Here is a 10,348-nt window from a genome sequence, read left to right on the forward strand (position 1 = left end):
TTTAGATTCGACTGGATTCCGTGGTTTTCAGAGTTTCTACATGTCCTTATCGATGAATTTTTTGGGGAGACGACAATATGCTGGTCTACATATAGTGGAACAGATTTTGCATATGTATCCTTTCAATTTAATATTCGTAAAAGGGATAATATGTAAGTATCGAATAGTAAACATAAGGCGGTCTATTTTTGTTTTGTTTTTGGCCATGCTCACAGTTCACACATTCGTCCACCAGCTCAGCTCAGCGCAGCTCAGCTGCACACGGGACCGGACCGACTCTTATCACTGGAAGGCGAGACAGCCGCCGGTAGCAGCGTGGTAGGCGCCGCAACTCGACCAAACCACACGAAGGGGAAACCCAAATTCCCTCCCAACTTCTCTACCTCTCCGGCCTCCACCCAGGAGAGCCCTAAGCCGGAAGCGCCTTACCCTTAAGCTCTCTTGACCTCTCCCCATGGCGTCCGCGTGGTGCCTCTTGGCGCCGGCCGCCACCGGCGCGGCGCCGGGCGCTCTCGGCGTCTCCGCCTCCGAATCCAGAGGCGTCTTCGCCGCGCGGGCGGCGGTCCCTGAGAGGACGCGGCGCAGGTGGGACTCGCTCGTGGTGTGCGTGGCCCCCGACGAGGAGAAGATTACGCGGCGCTCGCCCCTCGATTTCCCCATCGTAATCCTTCTCCGCTCTTTCCCGCCCGTAGTCATTTTGCTATTGCTCTAATGGTGAACCGAATTTTCCGGTTCAGAAATTTTTGGTCATTTTAGCTTACTACACCCGGATTATGAGGTTTTAGGTATTCAGAGTGGATGAAATCAGTAGGAATGTTAGCTTAGAGTGGACCTGAGTTCTTTTGATTGGACAGGGCAACTTCAGATGCACGTTTGTTTGTGCTTGTGGATATTACAGATGCTCTTAGTAGATAGTTAGTGGCATCCTAGTCTCATCATTCTTGCGTATTTTAGAAGTGTTAGCTTGGAGTTCTATTTAAAGCTGTTCATGTGAGGAAATATATACTTAACTGTACCAGAGCTGCGTTTGCATTTTAGGAGTGGACCTGAGTTGCACGAGTTCAAACAATGATGTGAGGTTAGGACGTTGTAGATTGTTTTGTAGATGGTGCTCTTGCACTGAAACAATATGTATAGCGTGTATGATAAGACACTTTGAAGGTTTCCACCTAGGTTAGAGTTGTGCAAACCGAGTTTCAAATGCCAAAATCGTCCTAAAATAAATATGCGCGTCCATTGAATGCTTGTCTTGGGTCGTGTTTGTATGTAAAACAATCAGACAGTATTTATTTAGGGATCAGACGGTCTATTAGATCGCTTTCTGCAGGAACTTTCCATTTTCCAGCTGGTGTCTCGTTGTCATGATGCTAGCAATCTAATTTCTTACAAACAAGTTTTGAAATATATGGTCTACTGATCTGAGACTTGTTCTATATTCGCTTGCTTGCTTGTTTCAAGCACAAATAAATTTTATGTGATACTAGGGTGCTGTAGACGCCCTAATATATTAGGATAAAAATAGTGGAAGAACATGTTCATGGTAAATTGATAGGGGACACTTATAAGTTTTCCTAAGGTGACATTCAAATTGTGTTCATGGTACCTTTCTGTTTTTGCTTGCAATTGTGTTCCATTCCGTGACTGTGAGTTGTGAATGCGACTCCTGCATATTCTGAGACAAACCTTCATTTTATTGTTCTGCGGACTTGCTGAGCTGCGCGGTGATATTTATCATGGTTATAACCTGCCATTTATTTATTTATTTGCAGTGTTTCAGATTATGGCATATTATATCAAGATTGATAACTGTCAATTTTCATGTGTGATTTGTCTAAAGCTGTAGCAAGATTTCTGTGGGACAATGTCTAAAAAAGAAGTCAAAACATAGTACTCCCTCTGTAAAGAGGGAGTAGTTAATTATTTAAAGAAGATGTTCCATCAGACGTTCTTCTTTTGTGTTGGCACTGAAGCTGATGGGCACTGTCTTATCACACATTTATAGGAATGGGAGAAACCTAAGCCTGGGAGGAGACCTGACATCTTCCCAAAGTTCAGCCCTATGAAAACACCATTGCCCCATCCATTACCAGCTGATGATCCTCTGGATGATGATGAGGAAGAAGAAGAGGAAGAAGCACAACCTCAAGAAGAACCACAGGAGGATGATCCTGACAAGGAGGATCCTGAGGAAGATGACCCAGACAAGCCAACTGAGTAATTTTGGATGAGGTGGCCTGTGGTAGATAGAAGCCGTGTCGTATCTTCCAGAGAATATGTGGCGTCTGAGCTATTCAGAAATGTTAGTTGTGTCGGATTATATAGGCTCTAGACATAAGTTTGCTCAGCAGGGACCTTTGAGCTTTTCTGAAGCTATACAAATTTTGTTCCACTAGTTTCAATTTGAATTTATATGTATTCTTCTGAAAGGTATTTGCCTATACGACACAATAAGCTGTTGCATGTTCAGTACTTATGTTCCCTGATCTGATACTCCAGTGTGCTGAAAGTGCAGTATAAGCAATTAGGTAGTTGTAAATTGGCAATAACCTGCCATTGGTTAAACTTGTGCATTTTGATATACTCCATTCCAAATTATTTGAAGTTCTAGCTTTTACCTAAGTCAAATTTGGTTGCAGATGTTAGAAAGGTCAGTATCTCTCTGTTTGTGTTCTTAAATCACGAATTGGATGATGCGCATTTCATCAAGTATGAACACATCTCATTTTCAAATTCTCTATTATTTGACCAAATCTACAACACATATTTGATTTAGGACAAAACTAGAATGTCATATAATTTGAAACTAAGGCCCTGTTTGGATTGAGTGTAAAATTAGTCTGCTCCACAGTATTTAACTCAAGTTTGAACTACACACGAAAAAATACATCCAATCCAAACAGGGCCAAAGAGGGTAATATTTTGCACCAACGCTGAGACAATAGCCTCTTGCTAGGTGATATATTGGAAATTTTCTGTAGCATTTTGGAGCCTGGTTTCTATAAACTATAAGTCTCAAAAAAATCAGACAAAAATCGACACAGCTATTACTTGATTATAGTGGCTGTGGACCCTATATTTTGGATGGATGGGGCGGCTGAAATCTTGTTGTAATCTATTTCAGACAAATACGGCGATGTGAACAGACAAAACGATGGTACAGAGATGCTGAAATCTTGTTGTATTCTATATTTCCTTGGCCAAACAATGGCAATTCATTCATGTTCTACCCAGGAGAATTGGAGTTTATAAATGTACACCCAGGAAAACCTACAAAATTTTCTCTCCCATATGCAGGAGCAAACAGCATGATGAACGCTACTTTGGTTAAGCCATACTGCCCATATCAATATCTACTTTCCATTGGTTCCTTAAAGATCAATATCTATTTTCCTTTGATCTTGCAGTAGGCATACATGCCTGAGCCAACGAAGCCAAGGCCTTGGCCGATGACATTAAGCTGCCATGAGAAAGAAAATTAAGTCAGTATTCAGGAAAGGAAATTGAAGAGCTAATTGTGGCCGAGCAACAAGCTTAAACTCACCAGATCAAAAGGAAGCCCACCGAAGAGTACCCAGCCAAGTCCAACAGTGAAGAAATCCTGCAGAAATGGCATATCATGAAGAAGATTTCAAAATACTACGCATGTTGAGTCGCGTGGAGGAATTGGATGGAGACCATACCTTCAAATTGCCACACATTGACTGTGTAAGTGCAGAATTCAGGATTGTATTCCAGAAGATGGTGTAGTTCAATAGAAATGCTAGTATACATGAAAATAGCAGCACCACCTACAAATGGAATTACATCAAAATGATTGATACCCATGGGCCCTAGCTATCCCAGGAAAAATATATTAGGAGGCTCAAAATATTAACATACAATATAAACACATAAAGCAATCTCAAGACCTTGATGTCAACTATAATATAAATATGTTTTTCCCCCCTTGCTTTCAAGAGTAATTAGAAGCATCCACAAAACATTAACTGCAATGAACTAAGCATACTATAGAGATACGTCAGGGGTAAGATTAATCAGCAACCAAGAAGATTTAAGAACCTATAACAATCAATCAGAAATCAAGAATAGTGGATTAGAACGTGGTAATATGTGAATATAGTAGTGCAAGGGTTTCACTGGCTCGAGTGAAACAATATGTGTGCGATCCGAACTATTTTCTAGGATTGGGTCAGTAACTCAGTAAGTTATTGGGTAAGATCACAGGAATGGTGGGAAGGAACAAAATAATGCCTCACGAGCTAGTGTGTCAGTCAAAGCTCGACCATCAACACCAACTGGTTAGTTGCGAACAAATAGACAGTGATTCAAGCATCTCCAGTGAAGTCAATAAACAAGCAACAAGATTGTGTTTTTGTTAGTAAATTTTTTTGATGCGCATCCACAAGTACTGTAGTCTTTAGATGCCTCAGATAATCATTAGCATTAATTTCAAAATTTAACCCGCATATACCTGAAAACCAGGGGAATAAAGGTAAGGAAATTCAATAGTTTTCTTGAGGTCGCCCTGAATATATGTCAAGAACAGTACTGCAGGTCCACAAACAAGTCCTGAAATCCAGATAAGCAGAATATATATTTATGACGTGTGAAGTATGAAGTTGAATCTTAGTGGTACAGGTCTTTGAGATACTACCATTGCACCACATCAGGCCAAAGCTATTCAGCCCACTAGATTTTCCTAAAAGAACAAAACAAGTGTTGATTAGAAATTTATGCAAGTTGGATTGGCATATAATAAGTGGCAAGAAGGAAGGTGCTTACCAATACGATTTATAGTTGCAAGATAAACAGCTGTAGTTATATTGGCGACGAAGACAATGGCATACCCACGAGCATCAAATGATAAATCTCGAGCCCCAGCAATAAACGCTCCGAATACAATCAAAGCCACACTGATAAACAGTTGGTTAGCAACCAGAAAGAGTATGGCAGATTGAGAAAGCAACTATATTCTGAAGAATGCAGTATAATGAAACACAAGGATCACCATGTTGCAAGCTACAACCATACTGTCCACTAAGTTGACTATAAATGAATGTGAATTCTGATACCTTATTACAAGGCTTGATAACGATAAGAGCAACAAGCAGATGCGATCACTACTGATGAACTAAAGATATGACAGGCAGTCAAAATAAAATAGAATTGATGAGTTAATATATATGTTTGACCGTGGCTAGGGCAGGAGTTTGTTGCACAAATAGAGGCTCATATTAGCTAGCTAGCACATGTACTTCAATTTCGAGTTTCTTGGCTATGGAATAACAATGGTGACAGTACAAATGCAAAGTAAAGTGACATGCCTGGACATTTACCTGCCAATTATAGGTGGGGTGTGTTTCTGCTTTGCCAAGAAATACTCCATTGTCATTGTAAATGCTACTGTTGTGCGCCTTAGAGTTGTATACATAGGAACATTTACTCCACGCACAGATTCCATTGAAGCTAGCTTTTAGCAAACCATCATGGAAGGTAAGCACCATTCAGAATTCAAAGTAAACAGCAACAATTTCCATATATGCAGCTCATGGCTGTAATTGTGTGCGAGGTAATAAGCATACCATATAGAGCAAATAAGCCAGCGAAAGCGGTGAAGTGCGCAGCAGTATTCTGAACGGCACAAAGAATAGTGAATCAGAGGGTACTGACGGTTCACTATTTGTGAAAGAAATGATCTTTAACCGTCTCAGAACATAGAGAAGGCACGTTGAGCACACCATCTGCACATGTTAATTAGGTGTCAGAAAGGAAAGACAGGACCAAACATATCATACAGTAACAAGTTCAGCCAACAGAGCTGTACAGCTAAAGAAAGTTAGTACATATTACGTAAGGCACAATACACCGACAACTATATCACTGTAAGCTGCAATTCATAGCAGGCCTATTGTCTACAGCTCCAATAAGAAAGTGAACATTCTTCAACTAGATGAAACAGAAGTAGAGTATGTGGCTTTTGGAAACCTATCATTACTTTCAAAGACCACAAGCAGGTCACAGATAGTCTAGCACAGTTATCCTTTACTGTTGATCGGACAAAACGTGGGCACAAAACATTTATATACTCTGTCAGGTGAATTTACAGTTATTCAGAAAAATAAGCATATGAACTACAATGAGAAGAGGGTATTTAACAATACAGACTGTCCAGAATATGTCCACACAGAATGGAGCACCTGAAGGAGTGTAATGACATTTGCGCAAGGGAATTTATAAGAAGATAGAGCCGCCTTGTTAAACATCACCAGCAAAACTGCACATTGTAAAAAGTATTAGCAAGGGAATTCAAGACTTCCACAACATAAAGAATAATAACAGAAATGTCATCAGGAAGTTTCTGTGCGGAAACCAGTTACGTGATGATTCTCAGAAGATAAAAGATAAATAGGAACAACTTAAGAAAAAATCAAGAAATTTTCATTTGCAGTTGTAATTTGGCAATGATTCTACTCCACTTTATTATTCTATCTAAATGGCAAGGGATTTTCAAAGTTCTATTTTCTCCTTGTCTGTTTTTTTTTGGACAGTGGGCCCATCAGAATTTGCTCTCTCTTACCATGCCACTACAGCAATTTGGACAGATTTTAGACATACAAGGTTAGAAGATGTATGTGTGTTGTATTAAAAAATCATCTATATTTGTATCTATACATCTATACATATATATACAAATATAAAAAGACCCAAATGGCAGATCCAACTAATCTCGGTCATCAATTCATGTCAATCCAACGACCTAGATTGCTTCAATGGTGAGCGCTCAACATGTTTAGCGTGCAATAAATATTATACGGAATATCAATAATTCAATATCAGCGATAATCACATAATTATCATGCAATTAATAACTTGCCTAACATCAGCGGTGCAATTAATATTCTACAAAATATCCCACAAAAAATATATTCTACCAAATATGAACGTGCATTGTATGGATTTACTAGTTCTCATCGAAGTCTCGATTCAAGCAGGGTAAAATTCTTCCTCGATACAACAGAAATCCTGTATCCCTGGTAGGTACTATCAAAATGATTCCTACTTGAAGCTCTGCTGAGCAGTTAGATAGAAGTCAACAGACCAGCTTCCATCCCAACCCCAAGCACCTCAGTAACAGAAGTAATGCCTAACAGAAACAAATTACAACTAGTGCTACATCACAAGACGGTACCAACATTCTATCTTCAAATTCATACAATGCACTGAACGAGCCACCCCATGATGACCAAATCCCACATAGAATTGCGTCCAAAACCAAACAAGACAAAAGAAGTGGGTTGGCGTATCAATGGTAACCATGTAGGAGAGCGTGATGGAGGTGCTGCAGCATGTCAGCATAGTGGACCCTTGAAGAAAGCAGCAGCACCGCCGCCTCCTAAGAGATTCGCGAAGCCATGACAAGAAAACAAGCAACATACTTTTGTCGGATCCACAAGAGCCAGCACAGTTAGTTATATAAATTATACCACCAAGTTGATCATGATTATATTTGACATATCCGGCGTTGTGATCTTTACTACAAGCCAAATATTTTTTTTCAAGAATATGCCAAGGAATGGCATATCAATTTCATAGAAGTGGCAAACAAGCCAATTACACCATAAGGCATACACCACTAGATATCTATCAAAGAGATGTTCCTCGCTAGTGCCTACCCCTAACAGAGACGGAGCACCCCTAGTCGTGAAACTCGGCAAGCCAGATGATTGCCTTTACTGAATTGTGTTTCTGAGATAGATAGCTAGCACTCAAATATACTCCCTCCGTCCGGAAATACTTGTTAGAGAAATGGATGTATCTGAACGTATTTTAGTTCTAGATATATCTATTTTTATCCATTTATGCGACAAGTAATTCCGAACAGAGGGAGTACATATGTAGTAGTAATAACCAGTTTTTACTAGCTCTTACTGACGAATACGTACGGTGACACCCACTAAGCGGTATGTACTTTGCGTATAACCTGTGGCAACTGAACTAGCGGTACCAAAATGGTTTCGTGCTAGACACAAGTCAACCAACCAGCACTAACTCCAACCCCCAAGTAGCTGAATAATGGATGTAATGGCCAATGGAAGCAACAAGTTAGCGACGATTAGCAACAATCACCAGGCCTGACCGCATGCTACCCATTCCCAAACTCACGCAGATAACGCGCCAATTCTGCACCACAGCACAACCGCATAGAGGAAGAGAGGGGCAGATCAAGGCCCGTACCGGAGCAGGACATGTAACAGAGCGCTGCGATCATCTTACAGCATAATTGTGCAGCAGTTTTTGAGACAGTTAGTCCTTGAAGCACTCAAATACATATACATAGTAAAAACAACCAGTTATTACTAATGCTAGACCATCTCCAAGTCTAAGTAGCTCTTACTGGTGAATACCTACTGAGCAGTATGTACTTTGCCCGTATCCCTGTGGCAACCGAAGCAGCAGTACTAAAATGGTTTCATGCAAACGCACGGCTGAGTTAGCTAGACACAAGTCAACCAGCCAGCACTAACTCCAACCCCAAGTAGCTGAATAACGGCCAAAGGAAGCAAAGAGTTGGCGACGATTAGCAGCAAATCACAAGGCCCGACCGCGCGCTGCCTGTTCCCGAACTCACGCAAAACGAGCCAACTGTCCGCCGCCGTGAAGACAAGGCGCCAATTCTACGCACACCACAGACGCGTAGAGAAAGAGAGGGCGCGGATCGAGGCGCGTACCGGAGCAGGACATGTAGGAGAGCGCGGCGACGGCGCCGCGGCGGGTCATGGCGGAGCCCTTCAAGAGCGCGGCCTCGCCGTCGCCCTTCCCCGGCTCGGCTGACACCGGCAGCAGCACCCCTCCTGCGTTCTTGGCCATCTCCCCTCCCGGATCTCCGCCCGCGAGCGACCACGCCGAGGAGCAGCGGGAGGAGGAAGGATATTTGTGGCGATGCGCGGAAGGGGAAAACGGCCGTTTGGGAGCGAGCAAGACTCGTCTCTGCTTTTGGCCCGATCGGACGGGGAGTTTTCGGCCTCGGCCTCGGCGACTCGGCCGCGCTAGGAAGGGGGGAAACTTCTGCCCGACCGGCCGCGCCTGCGACTGCCTGTCAGCGGCGTTGGCCAGCGCGGCGGCCGCCCTTTTATAAGCCGGGATGCCCGCTGGTGATTACTTGCTGCTTGCCTTGTGTTGTTGCGTCGTTGTTGGTCACGTCTGGGATGAGATCGAGCGCACCCGGCACAGCGCAGCTCCAACATGGGAGGGGCGACATGGCTCGGTGGACGCTTATCTCAAGTGCTGGGATGTCACCAGGCACATGCCACTAGCGCGGCCCTGCGATCGGTCCATCGATTAAAGAAACAAATCTCCACGAGCCGGATATGGTGGCGTTATGTGTCACGATTCGATGGGCTGTGTGCGTTAAAAGTGGGGGAACAAAGATTTGTGTTACTAAAATGGAAGAATTGCTCCTGGTAGTGCGCTGCGTAGGTCTGGTCCGAGGAACCGAATCTCTGGTCTGCGCTGCGTCTACAACCCGACCGGGCTAGTAGTTCTATGTTTGGCGTCAATTAAAAACTTGAGGATCTGATTCTGATTTTGGTGTGTATTTGCTTCTTTCCTTGTTCACGCGTTCAAGGGCAATCTTAAAAGGCAAGGTGTATAATGTGATTTCGTGCTGCCATACTGTCATTTTTAAGCATTTAAGTGTTGCCTTTTTTTCTTGCAGAAAATTTAAGTGTTACCTGGCCCGATATACATCCTCGTGTTTTTTAAGCGTGTAGAAATGAGCTAAATTTTTTAAAATAATACATTTTTCTAATTAATTTGCATAAATATTACGCCGATATTTTTATTTTTAAAAATAATACACCATCGGCCCGCTGCAGGCCGACTGAGCTTAGTCGGCCCACCGTAGGCCGATTGGCTTCCAGTCGGCCCGCAGCAAGCCGACACTAATTGGCTTGCTGCGAACCAATTAGTCTAGTCGGCTTGTTGCGGGCCGACTGAAAGCCAATCGGCCTGTGGTGGGCCAACTAGGTGCATGTGACCATTTTTCTTTTTCTGTTTTTGGTTTTAGTTGTTGTTTTCTATTTATTCTAGCTATCAAATGAATCTAGTTTGTGTTGAAACTTTTTGCATAAATTACTAGCAATATTAACAAGCCACATATAATTTTTCATAATTTTTGGAAAACCACATTTTTACAATTGTATTTGATAGCTCCTGCTGAATATAGATAGGGTTTAAATTTATCTATCCAAATTGATTTTTTTATTTTTATAGATGTTAAAATATCGAGGAGAATAATTTAAATTTTTTTTGAAACAATTTGAGAATACTTTTTTGGCTTAGGAAACAT

The 10,348-nt window shown here is 42.0% G+C and overlaps 2 protein-coding genes across 4 annotated transcripts; one reads left to right on the forward strand and one right to left on the reverse strand.

Moving 5' to 3' along the window:
- Positions 1 to 301: 301 nt before the first annotated feature.
- On the forward strand, positions 302 to 2,473 carry LOC123137465 (cell surface glycoprotein 1). The gene is made up of 2 exons (XM_044557239.1): positions 302 to 661; positions 2,003 to 2,473. Exons 1-2 carry the CDS (start codon positions 455 to 457, stop codon positions 2,216 to 2,218), a joined length of 423 nt encoding a protein of 140 aa, XP_044413174.1. The 5' UTR covers positions 302 to 454; the 3' UTR covers positions 2,219 to 2,473.
- A 690-nt stretch (positions 2,474 to 3,163) lies between these two features.
- On the reverse strand, positions 3,164 to 9,243 carry LOC123137464 (UDP-N-acetylglucosamine transporter UGNT1). Of its 3 annotated transcripts, none has more exons than XM_044557238.1 (10): positions 8,730 to 9,243; positions 6,186 to 6,274; positions 5,583 to 5,631; positions 5,337 to 5,466; positions 4,783 to 4,913; positions 4,655 to 4,699; positions 4,472 to 4,569; positions 3,681 to 3,788; positions 3,542 to 3,598; positions 3,164 to 3,457 (listed from the first exon to the last, which is right to left on the reverse strand). In XM_044557238.1, the coding sequence occupies exons 1-10, from the start codon at positions 8,866 to 8,868 to the stop codon at positions 3,383 to 3,385; spliced, it is 921 nt and encodes a 306-aa protein (XP_044413173.1). In that variant the 5' UTR covers positions 8,869 to 9,243; the 3' UTR covers positions 3,164 to 3,382. The 3 variants fall into 3 exon arrangements, with proteins under 3 accessions (XP_044413173.1, XP_044413171.1, XP_044413172.1); XM_044557236.1 differs by having other exon boundaries at positions 5,337 to 5,470; positions 5,583 to 5,741; positions 6,198 to 6,274; positions 8,730 to 9,235; XM_044557237.1 differs by lacking the exon at positions 8,730 to 9,243 and having other exon boundaries at positions 5,583 to 5,741; positions 6,198 to 6,274.
- Between the last annotated feature and the right edge of the window lie 1,105 nt (positions 9,244 to 10,348).

This window comes from Triticum aestivum, chromosome 6B (genome assembly GCF_018294505.1).
Source record: "Triticum aestivum cultivar Chinese Spring chromosome 6B, IWGSC CS RefSeq v2.1, whole genome shotgun sequence".
Taxonomy (NCBI): Eukaryota; Viridiplantae; Streptophyta; class Magnoliopsida; order Poales; family Poaceae; genus Triticum; species Triticum aestivum.

Bases quoted from the DNA above. Each gene is read 5' to 3' on its own strand.
- LOC123137465 (XM_044557239.1), top strand. From the start codon at position 455: ATGGCGTCCGCGTGGTGCCTCTTGGCGCCGGCCGCCACCGGCGCGGCG. The intron at 662-2,002 runs GTAATCCTTCTC...ACACATTTATAG, and splicing joins CGCCCCTCGATTTCCCCATC to GAATGGGAGAAACCTAAGCC.
- LOC123137464 (XM_044557236.1), bottom strand. From the start codon at position 8,868: ATGGCCAAGAACGCAGGAGGGGTGCTGCTGCCGGTGTCAGCCGAGCCG. The intron at 6,275-8,729 runs GTACGCGCCTCG...TACAATGTGCAG, and splicing joins CTCCTACATGTCCTGCTCCG to TTTTGCTGGTGATGTTTAAC. The intron at 3,458-3,541 runs GTGAGTTTAAGC...TTCTCATGGCAG, and splicing joins GTGGGCTTCCTTTTGATCTG to CTTAATGTCATCGGCCAAGG.